At 39.8% G+C, this 25,842-nt stretch overlaps 3 protein-coding genes across 6 annotated transcripts in view; 1 reads left to right on the forward strand and 2 right to left on the reverse strand.

Moving 5' to 3' along the window:
- The window catches only part of jmy (junction mediating and regulatory protein, p53 cofactor), a 29,364-nt gene extending 12,847 nt beyond the window's left edge, over positions 1-16,517 (reverse strand). For all 3 annotated transcript variants that reach the window (XM_010796177.1, XM_010796176.1, XM_010796175.1), the window contains exons 1-2: positions 15,172-16,517; positions 8,706-8,879 (exon numbers count right to left, since the gene is read on the reverse strand). In XM_010796177.1, coding sequence (XP_010794479.1) covers positions 8,706-8,879; positions 15,172-16,008 — 1,011 coding nt within the window. In that variant the 5' untranslated portion in view covers positions 16,009-16,517. The remainder of the gene's footprint in view (positions 1-8,705; positions 8,880-15,171) is intronic.
- LOC104966875 (secretory carrier-associated membrane protein 1) overlaps positions 1-25,842 on the forward strand; it is a 397,416-nt gene that overhangs the window by 278,452 nt on the left and 93,122 nt on the right. The window lies entirely within an intron of this gene.
- On the reverse strand, positions 19,524-24,367 carry LOC104966862 (betaine--homocysteine S-methyltransferase 1-like). The gene is made up of 8 exons (XM_010796174.1): positions 24,279-24,367; positions 23,500-23,632; positions 23,300-23,412; positions 22,927-23,118; positions 22,043-22,190; positions 20,890-21,072; positions 20,127-20,355; positions 19,524-20,047 (listed from the first exon to the last, which is right to left on the reverse strand). The coding sequence occupies exons 1-8, from the start codon at positions 24,297-24,299 to the stop codon at positions 19,867-19,869; spliced, it is 1,200 nt and encodes a 399-aa protein (XP_010794476.1). The 5' UTR covers positions 24,300-24,367; the 3' UTR covers positions 19,524-19,866.

Genomic DNA, 25,842 nt, shown 5'->3' on the forward strand with positions numbered 1-25,842 from the left:
CGTTCCCCCCGGTCTCTATTCCGAACAAACGTCCGCTCGACGCTGAGCGGAGCTTTAATCTGCTCTTATTCGGCTAGCGTCGTCCCCCTCCAGAGGTTTTTTCGAGCGGACTTCAGGCTTGTCGAGCCTCAACAGAAACCAAAAAAACCGCTAACGTTTGTTGAAATTCCCATGTATGGCGGTGGAGGCCTCAGGCCGAACTAGCCAAACGTAAATATTTTCTTCGTGTGTACACAAATTAGTAATTACAATCTATAACTGATGCATTTATGTAAACAAGGACGAGTTTCTAATCTAAGTTGAAATAACAATAACGTGTCATCCATGACTTCTGTTGCTTTACGTCAAATCGAAGATTGGTCCTTCACGTTGTTTCGTCATTTCACTTTTGATTACATTGGTTAGGGATGTCTTATTTTTATCTTACGTCCCGAGCTGTAATATTTACCGGGCGACCGGGCCTTCGTGATAAATCTGTGGGGCCCGGTCGGTATTGCATGAAAGGGTGAACGGGCGAGCCCGGTGATATTTATAACGAAAATTTTTTTACCAGGACACCCATATCCATAAAACTGATGTTAAAATCAATTTAACAAAGCAAAATAATTGCGATGTTGTATCGCGAAGCACTTCCGCCAACAGCAACAAACCCACTTTTCGTTTGTCGACAAACGACGTCTCGCGTCGCGCTCGTCCGAAGGCACTCGCCTCGCGCGAGGAAGTGATGTCTGAAAGAGGCGGTGGATTGGTAAGCGGTTTATACAAAAAACTATGGTCGCCATTTGGCCGGTTCGCGGCCGTTTTTTGATAGAAGTTTATTTTCTTTAAAGTGGCCATCCTCAATTTTCTCTCACTGTCCGTCTCGCCTACTCTTCTTTCGTCCACTCTACTTATCTAAAGTCTGTGTCGAACTAGTTACCTCAACAGAAAAGCACTCACCACGTCACTGCTCAGATTTCTGGGAAAACATATTAGATAGCTAATTCTAAATTCTAAGCTTTTACTATTTTCATATCCCATCTGTACACCTCTAATAGGCCGACTTGTTTTGCAACGTAAATAAGTTTGTCCAAACAAAAAGGTGTCTGGAATAAAGGTCGATAAAAGGTTTTGGGACACCTCTTTAGGGTAACAGAAAACAGCTCCCTTGGTCGTCGAATGAGGGACCAAAATCCTTCGCAGTGACCGACGTGGAGAGTTATACTATGGTTATATTTGTTCAGAAAGACAGCCGAGACATGTAGTTACGGCTGGATCTACGACTGTTCATTCCCTTCTCATCTGTTATATTTCCATAAACCGAAATCCTTTACAGGGTCGTCAAATCCTATTACTTCCCAAGATAGATTAGATAGCTATGAATCGGTAATTACAGATTTGAGGATTACTTGTCCTTCCGTCTTTCGCGTAATATGGTTTATTATTATGAGTATTATTATCGTCTGTAAAAAAATTGTTACTGGTGTTATAGTAATAAATTATTGGGTTTATACTTGTTAACTCGTTTTACTCCTTCTTGACTACTAAGTTTACACATCATGTTCATCATTACATCCGATCAATCACGGTATTTTAATGATAACGTTGTTTACACAATTAAAATGGAATTACAGATGCGGGACCTTAATTAACTTACTACTTAATTTGTCACTCCCATACCTTAATGTGATCTTAGTCCCAAGCCGTTGGAAAAACTATATTTCACGGTAAATTTTTTTTTTAACAATAGTCGCACGGTTGCAGCTGTTAATGAAGTTGCCCCCCCCCCCCCACAAACTCCTCGAACTGCGAGCAGTTGATAGTTCGTCCTCCCGCCCCTCGGAGCGACGCCCCTTCTCACAAAGACCTTCAACTTGTGCCCGTCGTCTTTTTTGTCTCCAGACCACTACATAAAACACCTTTGTCTTCCCTTGTCGATATTATTTACGTTGCGGGAGGGTTTCTTCTCGAGCGCAGAGAGGTCAGGTAAATTCGATTTCACCCAATAATTTTGACTTCGAACAACGAAGACGGGAGGAGCTGATGCCAGACCCTCTCGGCTGTCCTTTCAAGTTGTGTGTCTACCGGTCAGGCGGGGAAACATCGTATAATAAAAACTTACTCGTCTAGCGGTGACCCCGAAAAGTTGATTTCTGTGTCGGTGCGTTTTTGACGCCGTAAACATTGTTCTAGTGAAATACCCATGACGTTAATCACTTCACCGAAAGGTAGGCACCACTTTGCTAGTCGTGACGTGGGCCTCCTTTCGCCGTCTTTCAGTGGACCTCTATTTCTCTGCCCCCGACGCCAACGCACGTACCGAAGGAAGCGTCCATTGCCCCTCCTGCCGAGACCGCCGCCAGGAGTAAGTCCTAGGCTTTTATGATTAAATTTATAAACGTGTGCAATAAGGGGAATATGGATCAACACGGTGACCAATGCACACGGTCCCCAACGGACTGGGGACGTTGATCTATATGTGACGTCGGGACACTCGTCATACTTTTCAAACATACGTATACGATTCTATATATTTCATACTTTGGCATTCGTCACGTTCATATCAATTCGGTTATCAAGTGCTGTCGGCACCGAGTAATATAGTGTCGATTCCCCGCACTGTTGGGGAATCGACACTTTTACCAATGGTTCACACCCGTTAATACTTTCTTTTTATGTGGTGAGATTAAATTTATCAAAAATAATCATTTATTACTACAAGTTTTATTTTATCAGGGAAGGCAACGGAAGACGTGCTTTGTATCACGCTCCACCAACGATACGTTGTTGTGATTGTCGAGCGCTTGTATAATCTGTCTCTCTCAACTAGGTAATAACCGATAAATAAATGTAAGTAAACATACAACGGCAAATAACACGGTGGGTGACTTTTTGACAGGTCGTAGTCATCGTACCGAATGCACCAATGAACAATCCATACTCCAACAAGATCCGACACGAACCGCAACCGCTCTTATAAAGAGTGAAAGAGGCAAGGGCTCTAAGCCGAAAGTGTGGACACGGGTGATTGCCAGTAGTAAAGGAGACGAAACAAAGTTTCTGGGCGTAGTCTTTCGAAAACTCTACCACCATGAAGGTCAACCAGATGGACGAGAAGTGCATCGAGACGTAACAGCAGCAAATCCACGTAAAAAAAGACCTCTATTCTGTGAGGAGTTAGGGTGGAGGAGGTATGACATCATTCTGGGGGGGCCTCCAGCTTCCAATTAGAATTTACAAAGGTAGAATACGAAACATTCAAACAAACATTGCCTTCTTTAAATTTATATAAATATTTTGACTGTTCGCTTAGTTAGTTAGACTAAAACCAGTTATCACAAAAACGTCTGGAGAACTAATGTCTAAACTTTTGTAGCAACGAACGAAATTTTCATCGTGTTAAGTAATACAGTTTGGAACCTTTCATAGATCTATTAGGGACGGGATTTACGTTTCCTTGACGGTTGTGACTTATACAAAACGGCAACATACAGGATTACGGACCTGACGACGCATTTTTCCTCCCAAAGACGGGCGCAATGAAGAAGCGACGAAAGAACAAGGTCAAACTTTTCGTTTGACGTTTGGTTTAACGAAAAGTCTGGTTGTCATATGACAAAAAGAGTCCTGCGCCTCCCTATGACTTGAACAACACTTTTCATTCAATGGTTAAGATGGCTTAGTCTAACGCGGAACTAAACTGAACAGGCAAAAATATTATATTTTTGTATATCTATAATTAAAGTACTACTATTATTGTAACACTTTGTACTACTTTTTACACTTACTTTCACCGCCTGCATTTGACTGTGTTTGGTTGTTGTTGTTTGAAAACGGCTCGGTTAACTTCTCAAAGTAGTAGTCGTGCCTTGCCCATTTGTGGTGGTTACTCGCGCGAGTCCGAGCTCTATGGTCGACTACAGCAAAGGGTAGTCTCGTAAAGTGAAGGCGGTCGGGCACCTCTCTTGACGCCGGCGGCGCGGAAGCGAGAGTTCTTTTTTATTACTAACCTCTGATTGACATCTCTTTCTAACCGTCAGAGCCAATGGAATCGAGGGGAACTCCCACATACTCCTTATTTGGTAATGTGTGTGTGTGAGACTCATAGCCAAAACCGGAAGCTGCGATAACTCTGGAGGCTACCATTAGCAGCTAACTTTTACTCTCCGATTTTTACATAAAATGGAATTATAAATTTAAAAAAATGATTCCACAGAAACATCATCAACCTATGGATTAACCGATTCAGCCGCGTTTTTTCTCGTTTTAATGCCATTGAACACGTCTTTTGATCAGATTGACAGCTACGGTGAGACGATCTCCCGTAAAAGCTACGTAAAGGTACGTGTTGTGATGTCTGTGTTTGCTTCCTCTGTCGCGAGTTCGGATCACTCAGTGATGATATATATACCTAAATAATCTGTGGAACCTCAGCTTTAATCCGATATCTTGTATGTGCAGCTACAATAATAAGGGTATCTTTTATCTTGAGTTCTGTGCCAAAGTGCGTTAGCATTTTTCGCTCAGGGGTAATTTAGATGCTTCTTATGAGACTTGTGTTTTGTTTTGGTAAAAATGGTTTGTATCGTCAGTTAGCTGAGATTATTCCCATTAATCTGGTATAACACATTAATAGGTTCTTAAATATTAAGATCCCCTGAGACACAGTGTGGATAAAAAAATTTAAAAAAAGGACCCGCCGAGGGGGACCTTGGGGCTTAACAGGTTAAACATTTATTCCATCAACAGGAAAGTAACTCTATTGACAATTGATTCACTTTTTAAGTAATTTTCTAAGCAATATTCTCAAGATCCGGCAGGTCATTTGTGAGTTTGCTGCTTTTCTCTATTTAAGCAATAACACAGTTTTTTGAACAGCACTTTCTTAAGGAGTAGAATGGAAAACAAATACCCCATAAAAACATGTTATAGAATGTAATAGAAACATTAATATCTAACAGATTTTTAGGTTTTTATTTTATAGATCAAAATATGTTTTGAAACAATATAAAAATAACAATATAGTTCTATAATAAAGATGGCCCTAATACCCTACTGTTAAACTCAGTGTGAGAAGCATCTGAATACAACGACAGCACTAAAATGTCAACACGAGCAATAGCAGAAATCCTCCACTACAACATTTGCTCTAGTGTTTGACCCATTTTATTGCACTGTTGAGGCTTTACAACATCCTCACAAATGTCCGTGTGTATTCACACTTGCAGATAAAGTCAGGAGAGCTTGTAACTCTATCAAGCTGCTGATACTCGGTTGCTCTGAAGCTTTTCACATCAGCTTTGTGACATTAAGTCGGATGCAAACTGCATGTAAATTAAAAGTACCTGACCTTCTCTACTTCCCTTTCTTCTTTCTCATTAAGCATAGGATTTGTTAGTCTCCTGTCTCATCAGTTTGGGAGAAACCAACCAACGCTGACATCCAGGATTCATTTGCATACAGCTAAGCTTTGTTTTCAGCCGTTGGATCGCCCTGAGGGGAGCAGGTGTTGGAGCTGAAAACTTTGGCAATGTGTGGAGTTCAGATTCTCAGACAGAAAAAGCGAATGGTTGGGGGAAGGTACACCTCAAGTCTTCAGGTAAATGAGACTTCTACCATCTGTTGGGGGACCCACAAGACACGTAGGTCTGGATATCCTGCCTTGTAGCCTCTAGTAAGCTCCAAAAACAGAATGTACTACAATCCCATAATGCAACTTCAAAGTATGTTACCTTTCTGCCTCCTAAAGGCCCACTGTTTTCAAATATGAATCCACTAGTTTGAAAGGGACGTCTGCACAAAGGAAATAAGATGGATCTCTGGATGGCTTTCCATAGATTATGAATATATTTCTGATACATCTTTAACAATATCAAACATTCTTATTAATATTACTATAACAAGATATTTCAGGATTATTCAGTTGTAAAATCTTTTTTTGGTCTTCTATGACAGATTTCTTTTGACAATCTTGGCTTTGGAAAACAGAAATACCCTTCTCTATTCTACTTCATAGTATATTATTATTATTATTATTATTATTATATATTGTAGTACAAAAGATTAACTTATCAATTGACACAATATTCTGCAGATTTAATCATGATCAAACCTATTATTAATAACAGTCAGCTTAGTATATCTGATGCTTATTTTTTTGTTACTGTCAGCAAATCCCAAGAAGAGACAGACACAAACAATGTCTCCAATATAAAACATACACACACAAATCTTTAGTTTAATTTCTTAATTAATGATAAAACAGCTGGACAGTATTTTTAACAATGTCACTCAAAAGGAGTAAATAGTTTGTTGGGGACTACTTTAAATAGTGGAAGGATCTACATGGCGCTCTGGTAAGTATTTGGACGGTGTATGTGGAATTGAGTTAAAAAAGAAACAGTGTGTGTTCATAGTAATGAGAACCAGGTCAACCAGTACAACAGTGAGGCTCATTGATGTGGGTTCTTTTGTAGTTGTTGGACAACAATAGAGCTCTTTGGCACAGGGGAAGAAGATATGGCAGGCTTTAAGACACACATAATTCCTGTTGGTCGGATCAATTCATTGATTTGGACTTTCATGGAATTTGTTGACGATAACAAAAACATCACTAGAGTGATGTTTTTAGAGAAAGATGATCCTTAAATGTTGGTGATTCAGTGAAAGGCCTAATTTAGATCAGCATCCACCCAAGAACCCTAATCCCATCCTACTGTAACCAACACTCAGGGAACACACCCACACAGTGACTAGTGTTGGTTAGTGACACGATGCTGGAGGAGCATGCTGTGTGAGGAATGTAGTTCAGAGACGGGAAAGTTCTCACAACAAAACAGAGGGGTGAAAGGGTTTCTGAAGGGAGAGACCAGACCGCATGGGTCCAGTTCAACAGCATTCAATACTTTGTAACATAATGAACGCCTGCACAGTCCACTCAGACTCAAACTGCATTTCCTCCCTAACGAGATGCAGACGTTCGGCTCATGTTATTTACACTGTTGTATGAATCTGTTATTTTTTCCAACACTGACTTTCTCCTCTTGTGGGATTTTTCCGACACAATGGTTTGGAGGGGAAGGGACACACCTTTACGCAGTCAGTGATTATTAGAATTACAAAGGCTGTGGCTGAGAATAAGTCCCTATACTACGGAGCATCTGTTGAGGAATAGATTGCCAGGAAATCTCAAAATCGTAAGCAGCTTGGGAGGCTTCAAGCTGGCGTTTAAGAATTGGCTGAGAGGATGTTCACAGTGGGATGTTTTGTCTGATAACAGGTGTTATTCTGTTTTTATTTGACTGGCTCTGTATTGTTGTACAGTGAATACGTTGTTGAAGTACTGAGGAGGAATTGTTGATGCAATGTTACCTCTGTCATTCATTTGAGTGGAACCTAATATTTATATTGTCATTACATCGGTTGGTTGGCTAGATAGTCCTGTGTTTTCATAACTCAAAAGAGGAATATTCAGATTACAAAAAGGTAGAATTTTAGAACTTTTTCCCCTCAAAGTATGACTCAAACGGGTAGCTCAATCATTAATGAATGAATAAATAAATAAATAAATAATTAATAGGACAGGTGCATGCTGGTCATCTTTAAGCAACAGGAGGTGATTCAGTCCTCACTAAGTTAAGTCTGAACACACAGAAGTAAAGCACATATTTTTATAGTCAGCATGACTCACTCACTATTCTGAGAATAGCATCGTCTTGGATGTGCATCACAAACAATCGTATAATAAATCCGCTCAGAAAGCACAGAGAATCCTGTTCCTCATAACTGCAGAACATTATATTTTTAAGTTCAATAAAAAAATGGCTATGATTGGGACCTTTCGTCAGCAATGATCAAGTGATGTTCTTTGCTCTCAGGAATACCCGCTATGATATCAGACAGCATACATTAAACATCAAAGTAACTCAAGCAGCAGCAAACTGCAAAGACAGTAGTTGTAGTTCTGATGCCGTATTCCTGTTTATTCAAATATGTAATTTAATATTTGTATTGTAAAAGAAAACATAATATTCCTTCACCCTGCAGTTTTGTTTCAATATGATCATATAGATTTGGTCTACAACATATTCCTGCTGAGCTGTTAAAGGAGTAGTCCAGTGTGTGTGTGTGAAGGACAACCCTATTGACCCAAACCATGCGTGTGTTAAGACTGGACCCAGCTCAATGAGACAGTAGAGATTACCTTGAGGATTTACTTCCCTTTTCAAGCCTCTAATAAAGGAAAACAACAACAAGTGAGCGCAGAAAGAGTGTGGAAACAAGAGTGTGCTGAGGCTGCAGAATGACTGAGTGGTTTAGTGGCTGCTGTAATAATACTTATGCTGGTTGTTAAGCCGCTCTGGGTGGAGGGGAAAAAAAGCCTCTCTGGCTGATCCTCTGACCTGCGAAACCCCCGGATGAAAATCTACAGGGTAGCACAGAGCGGCTACATCATCGTCATCATCATCATCGGCACATGTATCCGCAGCGACTAATGTCATTACAGTGGGCTTAGTGGGCTCCATGAAGGACATTACCATGCAGCGGTGCTTGTTCCCAGCACTAACCATGGCTTTTCAAACCTAAAGAACAGCATCTAACTGGTGCAGTCACAGTGGGTTCCAGGACAGACCAGTGAGGTCTAAACCTACTTAAATGAAGCCCCAAAACAGATGGTAGTGGTATCTGCGTGTGTGTGTGAGTGTGTGTGTGATCGTGTGTATTACCTTAATCTGCTGTCTGCGCAGCATGGCCAGCTCCCTCATGTCCCTGAAGGGCTGCAGCAGGTAGTGGTAGAGCTGGGTTGTCGCCTCCAGCAGCTCTCCATACGCCTCGTCCTCCTCCGGGTACACCTGCAGCAGCTCCACCATGCTATCCAGGGCTTTGTGTTTATCCAGCACCTGGGACAAAACAAGAGGAGAAGAGATGTGGCGGTGAATATTGGTGCAGTCAGAGACACACATGTAGCAACATAGTCTTCTCTGACTTTAAAGGGCAAGGATGGTGTTATTTCTAGATGTTTTACCGTCTATAAATCCCATGGAAAGACCACAAATAATTATAATGCGTTAGTCCGCCTCTTAAAAACAACTTCACCGAGCCCGTCTGTGGGATTTAGCCCAGAGCCTATTGCTGTCTAATGACACCATTCATTTTGATGATCTCCATTTTAACAGGCTTCTGGTTCTCAAATTTGACTATTTGCTATTTTTGTGAGACATAATTCAATGTAAACTCAATACATTTGGACGCTTTTTTTTATAATTTATAAACCAAATGATTAATCTAGAAAGTAATCTGTTATTAATGCCTTTAGCTTTAGAAAACTTAAACAGGGGTAAATAGTTTATTTGATGGAGACTGTTTCAGCTGTTTTTTTGTTTGTTTTTTATAGGATTTGTTGACAAAAGAAAAATGAAGAATAACACCAAAAAGGATCCTTTCAACGAATCTAACCAAGTAGAAATGTATTGAGAAAAAGAGATACTTTTGATGTATTATCTCGACATATTGCCAGGTGAAGAACAAATAAGCCTTTTCCATAGAGCTAGTTATAATAAGACCATGGTTGTGGCGCTTTGCTCATTTCACAGGAAACTGCATTTTGTAAAGTGATTCTAATCCATGATTACAATGGGTCCTAAACGTAAGCGAGTTCCTCTGTAAAGATGTGTGTGGGCAGATACTATCAAATATCTTGTTGAGTGTAGTACAATGAGAATAAATTGTCCCAACTGTTGCTTATCCGTACCATATGTCCTGCTATCCACAGACTGCTCATTGTTCCAGAGATAAACGCTGCTATCAAAACAGCTATTGTACACACAAATACAATTCATCTTCAGAAAACAGTAGCTCCAGCTTCATACAGCACAATACTGCTCCTTCACTTCTGCCTCAGATAATATTGAAATGTGCCTCCACCCAGTCTTCGAGCAAAGCGCTGGATAAAGTGCTCTTCTCTCTGCAAGGAGCTATAGATATGAATAGAGACTCTTATATTAACTCCAGGCTGCTTTTCCAAAGCCCTCCACGTTGGGGAAAGACACTGCACGATTCAGCTCGAACACTGCGCCTACTGTTTACCTTGGGCCTGTGTCTCCGTGGTAACCACTGGCCAACCCGTACAGCTCCTCCCTGACCCTGCAGTCGCTGATAGCCCAGAAAACTGTCCTGCCTGGACTCTAGCTACGCAGAGCAACTAAGTGTTAGCTTTCTTTTGCTATTTCACTTACAAACCGTTAAAAGATTGCTGGAATAAACAGTCTCTTGACACCGGATGTTCTATTATTACTTCCTTTTAAGTCAGATGTTTCTTTAATTTCCTGATTTAGTTTTATTTACATAGACAAATCTATGTGTTGATGATGAAAGGAATGAAGCCAGAGGGTCAGTGAGTGTGAGCTAATGAGCCTGCACTTCAAGAAGCCAGCAAGACTCTTAATTAGAGACAAAACAAGGAACTGAATCATTGATGAGATGATTGACAGTACAAGCACTTTGTAGCTATCAATTATTTAAGTATTATTTAAGTATTTTTAAACCTAAGATACCAAACAGTCCCTTCCTCACAGCTTCCCAATCTTTAGGGATGTCTGAGATGTAAGTGCACACTTATTATCCTTTAGTTTTGGATAAATCTCAGACAAATCATTCATTTATCTTTGGGCCTCAGGAAATTGTTAAGGAGATATTTTTAAATAAATTCTGAGTTTTTAAAAACAAACAAAAAAAGTTACAATCAATAATTCAAATAATCTTTCACTTCTGTAAAAAAGGGGAAAATATCCATTGAGCGGCAGTGCTCTGGGAGATAATGTCCTGTTGATGCCAGAGGTCAGGGGAGAATGGCCAGACTGGTTCAAGATGATAGAAAGGCAACAGTAACTCAAATAACCACTAGTTACAACCAAGGTACACAGAAGACCATCTCTGAACACACAACACGTGGAACCTTGGAGCAGATGGGCTACAGCAGCAGAAGACCATACGGGGGCCACTCCTGTCAGCTAAGAACAGAAACTGAGGCTACAATTCCCATGGGTTCAACAAAATTGGACAATAGAACATTTGAGAAATGTTGACTGGTCTGATGAGTCTCGATTTCTGCTGCGACATTCGGACGGTAGGGTCAGAATTTGGCATAAACAACAAAAAAGCATGGATCCATCCTGCCTGGTATCAAGGTTCAGGTATCAAGGTTCAAGGCTTTTATTTTCATATGTACATAGCTACAGTGCAACACAAAACAGATAATAGTGCAAGTAAATCAAATAAGATAGGTATGTTGTCAAGATATTGAAATATAAGTGGAGACAAACTGCACAACCCATAACCCCCTGTTTAAATTAATAGAGTTCTCGCAGCCATCCAAAAGGCTTGTCTAGAGTCAAAGGCCACATCCAGGCCCTGAGACAGTTGTCTCTTCACATAGCTTATGTATAATTCTTACAAAGTCTCATACCTGCTTTTAAATTGAAATATATTGTATTCTTTGTGTTGATGCATCACAAACACTGCTTCCTGTTTTTCCCGAAAAACCTTGACCTACCCTAAAAAGATTGACAGAACTAAAAAGGTTAACTACAAGATCAAATGCACTCAATTCTCTTCAAACTAATTTGAATCAGGTCATTAAAATATACATGAGCATGTGTATATACAATGTGCATCAAAAAGCAGTTCCAAGTGCTGTGATTCCATAATTACTGGAGTGATATGAGCTCTATCATCAGGACTACCTCACTTTTCCAGTATGTCAGTTCTAAATGTGCACCGTCTTGCTGGAGTAATGTCTGCCTTTTAATTGAAATGTCTCGCAGAAGGAACACGCCTCGACTGTAAACCGAGCAGACGTTGTCTAATAGCTCTTTAATTAACCTGAATGCTATGAAGACAAACATGCAAGATGGGTCTAAGGAAAACTAAACCCCAAATTGAATCATGCAATGTAAACACACTAAGGTGAAATGTTTTCCAACAAAGCCACAGTATGGCAAACTAATCCCACGATGCAGCTAGTGTGCACACTCACCATGAGTAAACAAAAGCTTTGTGCGTAAACATAACACAACTTACAGTACATAACCTGCCTATTATCATTTTTGTGAACAAGTCAGTGTTTATCGAGTTAGGATGTAAAGGTCAATGTACATTAGAGCTGAACACATTGATCCATTAGCCAGAACATTTAACAGCAATCATTTTGATTTCCATCCTTTTTCAAACAACAATGACAAATATTCTTTGCTTCTAGCTGTTCAAAGGAATTAAATAGTTCTTATTGTCTTTCATGAGAAGTAAAGTGAATATCTGTGGTTTTGGGGAGTTGATTGAACAAAACAAGCCATTGAAATGGATCAACGCAAGGGTCCGGAAACTAATCAGCAGAGGGATTTAACTTCAGTCTTAATGTGCATTAGCAGGTTTGCATTATACTCAAGTAAGTCTATGTTTAATACCAAACAATGACTGTTTACATTTGCATAACTATGATCAGGTTTTTTGGATTACCTGTTACATGTGTTTGCCAACGTAAAACACAATATCCCGGATATGTACATAACCACGACAAGCTTCCTCAACAGGTGATTCAGTGTCCATGTAAATGCACTCACATTAAGCCTGCTTTGACCATGCTGCTTAACTTTAACACACATAAACAACTACAAGGTGAAGTCAATATAATGAAACTATTGGCTTGCAATGTGTAATTCTGTCACAGGAAAACCTAAAAGTCTCGGGTCAATGATTGACCGATACATGCCCTACAGCCGTAGATGGTTTTCCATTGGACTGTTTTTTGGCATATTTGGCCCAGTTATCATCCCAAACCTGACTGAGACTGGGGCTGCATCATGTGACACAAGGCACCACAGTGAATCTCCAGCTGCTCCATTGAAAAAAATGGGTCCCAGAAAACAAACACACCAGTGGAAGGAATCTGCGTAAAAATATGTTGTGCTTCCCTTATCGCTAACAGGCAATACTCACAGCGCTAGTGAGTACCTGAGAATTATTTTCCGATTTGTGTTTCTGATTCTTAGTTTTTCTATACATGTAGATGCGTTCCTGGAGGTTAGACACATTTTTTGTCCAACCAAAAGTCCAAAACCAGAAGATATTCAATGTATAATAACATGCAAAGCCTCATATTTGAGAATCTGGAGCTAGAAAATGTTGCTCTAAAATGTATTCAAAATTAATAATGTTATCAAAAATATTTGCAGACTCTGTTTCTGTCTATTCACTAATCGTTTAAATTGTATCATTTTAGTTCTACTGCTGACTCTCACTTGTACCTCCCTTATCACCGGGTTTTGACTCATTCTACCAGTAACACAGAAAGTCATCCCTCACTTGCAACAGAGAATCAATGAAACTCTTACATAACAATAAGATCCACCCGATTTTAGCTTCAGCAATTAGTGGATTCATTGATCGACGGAAAAACTGTGTGAACAGTCTGCCGGCATTGGCATACTTAATCTTTCATTTAGTAGGCAGAGCGTACCAATGGATGTATTATGCAGTATGCCATTTCAAACACAGCCTAGATGTAATAAAAGAATGACTTCCTGGTTGGGCTTAACCATTACTCAGCTGTTTGTGTCATATTCAGTTGAACAAAGCAACAGGTGAAAGACCCTTAGGCGTTGTCTCCTCTCCAAAACACACAGTGACTGTGATTTTACAGTTGAGTTCACAGTAGTTCCACAATGCGTGTTTACGTTTATTCTAACTGCTTGGGGATATTTGCAGTGGTGAAATGTATCTTAGAACATTTCATCGAACTTAAGTTCTTGTATTTTACTTGAGTATTTATGCAACTTAAATTAAATTGTCTGACAGCAAATGTTCTTATCCTTTGTGTCCAGTGAAAGGCATTTATCTCAAGACTTGTTGATTTTGAAAGGTTGTGAAAAAGTGAAGGATCACTTGTTGTGTTCCTTTACAGGAACATGTCCTATTACTGCAGATAAATAAACTTAAAACCCTTTTGGATCAGCTGTAAAAACAATGTCACAAAGATTAAACCAGAACAAACAGTATTTTACTTTTACCTCCACTTGCACATTCCCTACAGACTTAAATGAAAACATGTTAGCTTCTTACATGCTTATAGCTAAAAACACAACTTCAGCTGTCAGGAAACAATCTCAACAGCTTTGGTGACACGTCGTTTCTGTAACTCCACCTCCAATTGTTCTCCTATTTTTTTTCTAGGAGACTCCCTTTAAAGTGTTCAGCCAACTGGAGTGTGATGTGTGGACGGAGCAGATCATATTACAGGCCTGAGACCGTGCAGCAACAGATGGTAGATCACAGGGGGACAAAGGAAGAGGAGGAGAATGAGCAGACCATGGGGCTCAATTATGCTCTCAAAACTACATGTTCTTTGGAGTCTGTGGTTGTTCTAAAAAAATACCTTCCCATGTAATATAAGGCTGGCTTTAATGAGTGTAAAAATGTGCTTTTCATAAAGTACAAAGAGATTCATATCACAACTGCATCTCCTTCAAAAATGGTGGACGAAGTACTGAGATATGTTTCACTATGTAGAAAAATGTTGGTACAAAAAGTGTGAACGTTTTAGCTTTAAAAATGTACTTGAAGAACAAAAAGTACTTATTCTACAAATCGGCCCATATCAAAAAGAATACATGTTATATTACTGAATTATACTAATTGAGGAATTATTGTGTTCATCACCTGTATGTGGCAGCTGGTAAAGGAGGAGCTTATATAACGGTTCACAGCCAGGTAGCTTGTGAATCTCAACATGGGATTATTATCTTCAACCATAATAAATAGATCCTTGATTATATTGTGTATTATTAATCTGAATATTCAAGTTTTAACATAACGTAGTGGGGGAAAAGTAGGGCTTTTTGGACATGACTTTATTATTTCAAAATTGAATTTAAGAGCAGTAGATAATCATGTAAGAATAAGTGAATTCACCTCTTGCATGCATATTCTGGCTCTCTCTTCTATTATTAATCTGAATATTCAAGTAATTTAAGTTGTAAAACAATGTAGGGGAGTCAAATAAACAGGAATATTTGGATATGACTTGCAGTTTAGTAGAAATATAAAGTAGCAGGTAATGGACACACTCAAGTAGAGAACAAGTATTTCAGAATTGAACTTAAGAACAGTACGAGTGCAGATAAGAATATGTGAATTCACCTCTTGCATGCGTCTTTTGGCCCTCTCCAGAGCATCTTCATAGCCCTTCTGCCTCAGCTCGCTCAGGCTCTCGTAGTACTCCTCCGTGTCTTCGCTCTCGGAGAAAAGCACCTCGGAAAGGATCTTCCAGCCGCAGGTGTCCAGGGCATGGCCCAGGTACACCTGCAGCTGGTAGCACAGGGCGTCTGTCTCCCGCTGGGACACACCTGGGGCTCCGAATATCACCGACCACACACCGGACTGCTCCTCGGGAAAGGAGGGTAAACACGGCTCCAAGTCCGAGTTGACGGCGGTCAGCTGGAGGTGCACTGCCCTCAGGTCCTGGAAGGAGAACAGCCCGGCCCAGCTGAAGTCCTCCCGGTCACTGCTCTCACAGTCCCCTAGGTCAGCATCATCCGGGGAAAGCGGGACATCCGCGGGGTCCAGGATCTCGATATCTATTACTTTCGGTGTCACAATATCCCAGGACCCTTGTGTGGGACTGACACACTCGGTCTTTGAACAGACGGGTTTTAGAGCGTTTTTGTCACCAATAACAGGCTTTGTTTTGGGTAAAGTGTGTAGTCTTACTTTACCCACTTGGCACGCTTCATCTTTCTTACTTTTTGTGTGTTTCTCTGCCACGGAAGTACCGGGGGCAGGAAGGTCCATGAAAGGGTCCAACAGCACGGTACTCCGCCTCTGGACGGTTCTGTTGTGGCAGGTTATGGCGAACTTTCCCTCGATGTCGTTCCAGGCCACGATAAAGATGAATTTATGCCTCTCTTTTTCGTCGAAGACTCTCGGTCTGACGGACACCCACTCGGATTCCAAGTTATCCTCCATCGTGAATGACATCTCATGCAGCCAGTGAAAAAAAAGAGATTAGCTAAAAATAAATTAAAAAAAACCTAATGTCGACGCTAACAGTTAGCTTACGTTAGCTGGAAAAGTAAGATTTGACGCAGGTGAAGTGAATCCTCCAACTATTTAAATTAAGAAGGGAAATAAAGGCGGTCCAGCTTTGTTTACCCGCTGCCAGCTGCGTGTGAGCTGGAAAAAACACCGCAGCCAACGTCGTTATCCCTCCACACGGCCGGATTTGGGATCCAGACATTAAAGAAGTTCAAGCGGCCGTACGAGCTCGCACACAGCGGCGCAAACCACGGAGGAAAGTCAGATCCATAATGTCCGTTGTTGTCATGACACCACCTGCCCGTTTCTCGGTAATAACTAACCGTTGCTCTTTGTCCGCTTGCAGACAATGCGGTCGCGCGACGGTGTCACGTGTGAGCTTCTGTTTACAAGCAAGACAAGGTGCGTGCGTGCGTGCGTGCGTTTGTCAAATCCGGGGAGGGATTTAAATGGTGCACCCCTTCCCCCCTCTCAGTGTTGCGTTCATGTTTCATGTTTCATGATGTGAATAGCAAATGATAATGTTGGAGAAAGAAGCCACTGTAATTGTGAAATGAACGTGATGAAACAAAAATAATACTGTTGTACAACATAGTATAATATTGATGTTAGGCGAACTAAGTACATTTACCCAAGTAGGCTACTGTACTCAAGTTGTACTTTCACTCCACTACTATTCAGAGCTAAATGGTGTACTTTTACTCCGCCACATTTATTTAATACCTTTAGTTAATTTTCAGATTTTGAATAATCATAAGACATTTAAACAACACTTAAATCAGACTTTAGTCACACCTGTAGAAAATCCACATGCTACCCTGCAGTATAAGCAGGATTTAAAATTAGCTATACATTTACCAGCTGTGATAAACACAGTATTGCACCAATAATTATAATCAAAACAAGTAATATACAGAATATAATTCTTTAATGGGCCAATCTGTCTTTTTGGTACTTCAAGTATATTTTGATGCTAATACTTTTGTATTTTTTTCTCATGTAAGGCATGCAGGACTTTGTAAAAGTATGTTTACACAGTAGTATTATTTGTACTTTTACATAAGATAACATAGATATCTGAGTACTCTTTCCACCTCTGGGAATTATTGTATTTATGTACAGTTTATATGTTGTGTAACATCTTGAATTTAGTTCTGAAGGATTATAATAAATGTTATAGTTAAATAATTCATATTTGATGTATGCGAAATACATCTTGATGAAGGTTCTCAAATCACAATTTTAAGGTAAGACATGTTTCGTGCTAGTAAGTAAACTCTCATAAACATTTATTTTTCCCGTAGGCCTTGAAGGCAGCACAATTGTCCCTTTACTTGGAGAGTTTATCAAACCGAACGTCAGGCAAATGCAATTCTTAACATTAATCTGCATTATTTTGTTTTCTAATTCTGTAATTGAATGTCTTGAAATACATCATGTGTCAGTTATCCTCTATTCTCATTCTGCTTTCTTCAAGTCGCAGTTTCTCTCCGCCTCTGTCCCATGGATGTATAATAGCTCTGTCCCCTGGAGACGTGCACGAGGAGCATAAACATCTGCACGTGGGCAAATCCGTGACGTAGGCGCGCAGAACTTGACGACGGCAGGATGCTGTACAGCTAGTAAAGAGGGACAAAAGACATAAAGATAAACAAAGCTTAAAAAACAAGAAATATTACATTTTCACAAGTGTCTGTTAACAAGCAAATGAGTATTTGATACATATTTTAGTTGAAATGGTACCTTTTTTTTATCCCTATTTTCTTTATATTTATATCATTATTTCCTTATATATATATATATTCTATATGTACCTATCTACCCTACCCTTGATTTCAATGTTTAGTGTGCATATAATGTTTGATGTACATCTATATTGTCTTGAATAAAGGAGAAAAAATTGAGAGTTGTCTGGAAATAGTACACGTAAACCATTTATCACTCGACCAAGGCCACATATTTAAATTATAATTATAATGGATGAGGACCTTTAGTTACATGGTAAATGTGGTTCACTCGATAAGTGTTGTGAATTATTATTATCCCCTGTTTTTTTTTTTAGTTTCTTACAGAGTAATACCACATCCTTATATTCCCACACCACTTTGCAGGCAACTACAGGAAATGAAAGTCCCTGAGGTAATCCAGAAAAAAAACATATTTCTCAAACACAAATCCCAGTTTTAAAAACATTTTGTGTTTTCATGCACTAGAGGGCAGCAGCAGCACATATACAATCTGTCTTCTTTATACAGGCAACAAAAGATTAACACTGCTGTTATTTGCATTGTTTGATATCATAGAATCAAACAATACTTAAATGATCAAAAGTAAAATAAGTCAATATGAAGAATGTCTAATTTTATGCAATATATTATAGGCTATTAAATTATAACAGAATAATATACAGTACCAGTCTAAAGTCCGTACACACCTTCTCATTCGCAGGTTTTTATTTATTAGATTTTTTTTCTACATTGTAGATCAATACTGGAGACATCAAAACTATAAAAGAACACATGGAATTCTCTAGTAAACAAAAAAGTGTTCAAAAATCCAGAATATGATTTATATTCTTCAAAGTAGCCCCCTTTTGCCTTGATGAAAGGCTTTGCACACTCTTGGCTTCTCAGCTTCATGAGGTCGTCACCTGGAATAGTTTTCAAGTTTCATCATAGCGTTCGATGGTTTTTGCGACTGCACTTGAGGATACGTTCAAAGTTCTTGACATTTTCCGGATCGACTGGACTTCATTTCTTAAAGTGATGATGGACGGTCGTTTCTCTTTACTGAGTTGAGTGGTTCTTGCCATAATATGGATTACAACAGTAGTCAAATCGGGCTTTCCGCTGTGCACTAATATAACCCTACCTCTGCACAACACTGATGGTCTCAAACACATTAAGAAGGCAAGTCATTCCACAAATGGACTCTTGACAAGGCACACGTGTTCATTGAAAACCATTCCAGGTGACGACCTGAGAAGCTGACAGAGAAGCCAAGAGCTGTCATCGAGGCAAAAGGAGGCTGCTTTGAAGAATCTAAAATAAAAATCATATTCTGGATTTTTTAACACTTTTTTGTTTACTAGATAATTACATGTGTTATTTCATAGTTAGTTCAAACTTTTGACAGGTACTGTATAAGCATCACTTAGAGAGGTGGGGCTTATTTGAAGTACCTTTACTCTTGTGTCCCCTATGGGTCAATTAACTGTAACTTTGATTATCATTTAAATTTGAATCTGCAAATTAAATAAATGCATCATTTAAATACATTTAGTTAAAGGCCTCTTAAATGTAGTCGTGTAGAGGTATAAAGTAGCCGAAAATGGAGGTGATCAAGTACGACAACAGTGTACTTTAATAGCTTAAATTAGTTACTTTTCATCCCTGCATCAAATAAGCAACATTTATTTATTTTTAGAGTTTAAAAAAAAGAAAAACACACACAAGCAGTTTTTTTTTTAATTCAATTTAGAAGTTTATTGCTACACATCATCTTTTATAAGACAACATTAAGCACTTTTGGAGTGTTACAGTCATTTCTTCAGGTGCATTCACAGTTTTTCAGCCACAGTCATTTCACCAGGCTCACAGTTGACAAAAAGGTTACAGGCACTCATGGTTAGTTATGACTTTCCAATTTAAGCATGATACAAGTCTTCCACACAGTAAAAAAGGTCCTAAAAAGAAAGAAAGAACTTCAGCATTTCAATCTTTTTGGTTTGTAAACTTCAGGCACTGATTCTTCGCCCTCTCTAAGCTTCTTCCTATAAAACAAGATGCTTCAGAGGGGAGCTCAGTTGCTTTTGTTGGACTTGTCGAAGAGAACCTTCAGCTGATCCTTAGAGGTGGCTTCCTTCTGTTGCATCAGGTCAGCGTGGCCCTTGGTGACCCCCCACCCATCGGGCTTGGCCATAGCGGGGCAGAAGGGACGTCCGGACGCTGGCTTCAGATTTTCCCAGTAGTCACGACGGGCCCTACAGAGAGAAATACCATTTAATAACTACATTTGGACGTATTCTCAGATTACAACATGAGGAGAAAGCCTTCCAGTACCTAGCTCTGACCCAGGGCTTTGTGTGCATTTCCAGGCCACTGCCCCAGATGCCGTGCTTCTCAGAGCCCTGAGGCAGGGAGCCCGTCTCGGGGGCCAGCTCCTCGGCCAAGGCACGGACGTGGTAAGGTTCAAATCCGCAGCAGCCTCCGATGTAACGGATACCGGCATTGTACGCTTCACGGGCGTATTGCTGCATGTCCCATCTGGTCAGGATCCTCGGCTCCAGGCCTGTCGGAGAACACGTGGTGGTACTTTTATTAAAACATAATGTCACATTTAGGTTTGAGGTCACTCCAAAATTCCAAAATACATACTTTTCCTCTTACTTGTGCTATTTATCAATGTAGATTGTTTTTGTGTGGGTTAAGTGTTGCAGACATTGGCCCTAAAAATGTTGCCTTCTCTTGGATATAATGGAACTGGATGGCACTTGGCTTGTGGTGTTCAAAGTGCCAATCAAATACATTTGAAAAAGACACAACAGCAAAGTTTCTTTCCAAAAATAATTACTCAAGATAATCCACAGAGCTTTTTGTCAGCAGTTTCTTGTAGGAACTATTTCCATTCTTCTGAACCACACCGGCCATCAAAAAAGACATTGATGTTAAGTTTCCCAAGTGTTTTTGTTTAATTGCCATCAGACAAGGGCAATCAAGTGCATTTGAACTACTTCCCTAAGAGGAACAAAATGCATTTTTGATTTGTTGGTTAACACTCCTCACTTAATGTTGAGAAGCATCAGTTTTGAGAGTGTATACATACTGAAAGGGAACTCGGGCAGATCAATGAATCCCTGGCAGTTGCAGTCGGGGGTGTGGTAAGCCAGTGGCTGGCACATGTAGTGAGCCTTCAGCCCGGCCTTCTCCACTCCCTCCTTCATCATCTTCACAGTCTTCACACAGGTCATCGGGTCAAAGTGGCAGTTGATGCCCACAATCTGAGCACCTACAGAAGAAAGCATGCTAAACTTTATCTCGGGTTAAATAAATTACAGGAAATGTTTTCAATTTTCCTGAGTAAGTGGGTGAAAATTGGCGAGGCTTATGTTTTGCAGCAGTGTGTACTTTGTCTGACAGTTTATTCCACCGGATGGCGCCAAAGTCACATTATTTAAAATCCTTTGGCTGCCCACTTCAGATGATGCCCTCCCTATGACTAGTGGGAAAGTTGCATTATGGAAAATGTAGGACTCAGCATTTTTGCACACGCAGGATATCTCCGTCTCTGCTGTTACCATTTGAAATGTGGTTTCTTGTGATACTTCATGAAGATATATGACAATTAAAAAGTAAAAAATGTGTACAAAATCTTAAAATTACTTCAGTTTATTTAGTGAAAAAGTTGCCAGTTTATTTGCTATAGTTCATTCTAAGAGTTTAATTCAAAAAGGTTTGAAGTCTCAATGAAACGTTTTTTTTTATAGTATTTTGTTGACAGATAATTTGATGAACAAAATCAGCCTAGAAATTGTAAAAAAAAAAAGTCTTTGGAGAGAAAGGTGAAACTCCATAAAAGACAAATATTCACTTAAAGTCCCTTTACACCCACATAGGTGTTTTCTATTCCTGATAAATGGACCAGTTTGAAGGTGAGTGAACTTTTAAAGTCAAAAATAGTTTAGTTAAACTGTATTGTGTTAAACCCAGCCTTCCCTCATTGTATATCTAACGACAAAACTATTACTAAGAGTAGTGTCAAGAACTTAATGACATTTTTGGCACTAACATAAACATGACAATAAAGAGGATTACATCAGTTGGCTTCACTACTGAATCATCGAATAAATACAGCTTACAGGAATACAGGAAGGCCATTATGTCACTTTCACCTCAATTTCTCCACACCTTCACCCCCTGAGGGACTGGCTTTTACAAAGTCACATAAGGTATTTTGAAAGATGGAGATATTTTCATACCAGCTTTGATGAGTTTGACGGCACAGTCTCCGGGGCTGACTCCGTTCAGGTCTCCATCGGGTCCGATACACATGGTCGCAGCCACAGGCTTCCCGGTGCTCTTCAGAACCTGGACGGCCCACTCTGCCTCTTCCACATGCTCAAAGTACTGCAAACAGAAACACACAAAACACATCAGGAAAAGTGGATCATTATTCTTTAATGGGTATTTTTGGTCCCACTTTAAATTGTGGCGGTAAATATGATCTCTTGTTTGTGGCCAAAGATAAAGAATATGCATGCAGTATTTCAAACTGCAGCCCCTATTTCATGATTTTACCATTGTAGGTGCTATATTAGATCAAATTACATATCAGCATCATTTTATGCTTCCCCCAAGTCACCAAAATAATGTATTGCAGGTGGTTTGAATACATCCAAACACAAAGGAACACACTCCTTGGAAGTGCAATGATGGTTTTACAGGCTGGGAAAAACATATAAACACTTGAATGTACATTTTTCTGGGGGTTTGAGCCAGTAAAATATGGATTAAGCTTTGTTTTTTATTTAAAGAAAGGGACACTCCACTGATTTCTCAAATAGCAGGTCAGTTTACACACTATGAATGAGAGGACAGTATAAACAGGCTCTTGAGCTTTATTTAGTCAAAGAATTTAACTAAGGATGAGTTCTTGATTTACAAGCACTGGCGGGTCCATCTTGGCGAATATAGGGTCCAGTGTAATTTATTTAAAACAATTACTCAGGAATCAAATCAGATATCCTCAACTTTTACCCTTCTCGTTATCCCAAAGCTTTATGGACATGCATTTCTTAATTGCTGAATTTCTTTTTAGACATTTTCTCTCATGCCAAACGTACCAACAGTGGTCACTACATACCTCTGCAATCAGGAAGTCAACATCCTTCTTGACAAAAACATCAATTTGTTTCTTGAAGATGGCTTTAACATCGTTCTCACTCTTGCAGCTGAGGTAAGAGGGGGTCTGAGAGACTCCCCCTGCCACCAGAGCATTCCCCTCATTGGCCACCTCCCTGGCCAGGTCACAAGCTGCTTCGTTTATCTGCTGCCCCTGGAGATCACAAAAGGGAAATGGAACTTTCATATCAAGAAAACACTATGATGTTATTTCTGTTCTTTGCTGCAGTCAGTTGGTTTGATGCCAACTCTGCTGCCAAGCTGCCAACCATCTCCATGACTGAAGATGAGACTTGAGAGCAGCTGCAGTCACACACACACATTAAAGTACTCACAGAGAAGCGCGGAGTGTTGCCCCTGTTCTCCAGTTTATCATCACTTGCGTAGAAAGTGAATGTCTGCATGACATTGGAGCCGGCCCTCAGGAACTCCCTGTGCAGCTGCCTCACTGAAACAGCACAATGTCTCGGTTATGATATGAAACTGGCTTTACAGGTCAGAAAACAGGTGTAGTCCAGAGAAAGATCAATAATACCTGCTTCAGGATGCTCGACTGCAGCCTCAGGGGTCCATGGTCCTGCCTTCACGTAGCCTCTCTTCTCAAGAGCGAAGACAAAGCCCCCGTCCCCGAAAACAATCTCTCCTGCATCCAAACGCTCCAGAATACCCTGAGTCAAAAATAGAACAGAAGTAAGCAGTGGTGTAAAGTAACTAAGTAGATTTACTCAAGTAGTGTACTTGACATACTTGTACATTACTTGAGTATTTCAATGTTTTGCTACTTATAGTACAATTCAGAGTTAAATTGTGTAATTTCACTCCATTATTTAACACCTTTAGTTACATTGCAGATTTGAATGAATAGTGTGTAATATAATCAACACTTAAATAAGACTAAAACAATCTACCCTGCAGTATACAAAGTCATTAAAACTAGCTGCACCTTTACCAGCTTTGATAACACTTTAATGAATCAATACTTATAATCAAAACATATAATATATATTATTCTGAAATGGGCCAATCTGCACAATGACTACTTTTACTTTTGGTACTTTATGTATATTTTCATGCAAATACTTTTCTACTTTTACTTGAGTAACATTTTGATTGCAGGACTCCTGTATTTATACACAATACTACTTTTCCCACCTCTGGAAATAAATAAATAGTTTGATACACTATCTGGTACAAACACCACTTCCTTTTACACACGCACCAAAATATGTGGCTTCAAAACTAAATGCAACAAGTACATTTAAAAAACATTGATTATATGTTAACAACAAGTAAGGAGACATCATATTGACTCACTTTCTTTGCTCCCGGTGACATGGTGATTGCAGCAGTGACCGGCCCTCTCTTCTCAGCTTCAGACTCCTCTGAGTTGGGAAAGGGCTTCTTGCAGGCTCCATGGCTGCATTTATAATCCAGGAGGGGGAAGGTGCTCCTGATGTCACTATAAGATCCGCCTGCCTCTTGCATAACACATCTCTTTTTCCTTTTTTCTTTTGGCAACTTTGCACAAGACAACCTATTGTTTATGCAACCAAAGAAATGCAAAAACGTTTGCTTTTTTTAATATGTTTTTAGGAATGCATCAATGTAAAAATGTAGTGCTTTAGTAGTTGAAAACAGATTGATTGTCAGTGCAAAACATGTCACTCATTTTGAACAAAGCCTGATCAGGTTTAACTGCCTTTTCTCACAAGCAAAATGCAGAAGCTAAAAAGATGCAGATGTGGAAAAGCCATAATAAATGTGGCAACTGTGAAACTGAAGACAAATCTTTCCTGGAAGGATCCCAAAAGCACCAACATGGAGTAAGTGATAGAACAAAAGCCCTGACACACGCTACTTTATATAATGCCACATTAAGAGGAACAGTCTGGTTATTTTGGTATGATTTTGTCCTTTATCGTAGACACTATCCTCTCACTTAATCTGCATATTTGAGCTTCTCAGAGTTTGGATGAGGGCTGTTTCCCACATTGTTTGGCTGTAGAGGGAAGGCTTCTGTCTGTAGAAGAAATGTATGCAAAGTTCAGTCTGTAACTTCAGGATCTTCTAACTTCACAACAAGCTTGGAGCCAATCAGGATCCAACCACAAGTATGACGTTGAAACTTGAATCCAACAGTGCAAATATATGTTAATGGAATTAACAGTGAAGTATAGCAGGCATTTCTGAAGCTTTTATCGTCACATATATTTGCATAATCGTAGATCTTGGACTTCTCTAAGTGAGGGTAAAGGTGAACTATTTTTTGAATTTTCCACATGGTAAAGGCACTTGTTTATGCTTTTGTTAATAAACATCTATTTACATTGTTAAATTGTATCTATACACTTTAAGGCCCCGTTTACACGGAGACGGAACAGAGACTAAAACTAAAACGAACCTTAGTCGATATCAAAAAAGTATTCCGTCCACACGGAATCGGCTCAACAAAACGTGTCCGTCCACACGAGACCGCTCAACCCGCTGGAAACGCTTTAGTACATAATAGCCTGTAAGTGGCGCTGTACTTCCGCCACACAATACACCAAAAGCAGCGAATAAGACCTCCCAAGCATGGTTGCCATGGTTACCTGGTTGCCCTTCTGTTTATTCTCCGCGGTGGATGTAGCAACATGTAATTCATGTAGTTCTCCATGTCCACTTGTTGCTGATGTTTGTGTTAGAGGTGCTGTAGATGTTGCACTAACATCTGTAGCATGGTCAGTAGCGTCTGGAGCACGAAAGCAACACTGTGATCCGCCATTATTGTTGTTGTTGTTAGCGAAACACTTCAGCAATGACGCGGGTGACGCGGGGGTGAGCAGGAGAGACGGGGCTATGGCGTCATCGTTATCAGGAAATGATTGTAGAGGGCGCA

Source organism: Notothenia coriiceps, unplaced genomic scaffold (assembly GCF_000735185.1).
Source record: "Notothenia coriiceps isolate Sejong01 unplaced genomic scaffold, NC01 NC01_scaffold00037250, whole genome shotgun sequence".
Classification (NCBI taxonomy): Eukaryota; Metazoa; Chordata; class Actinopteri; order Perciformes; family Nototheniidae; genus Notothenia; species Notothenia coriiceps.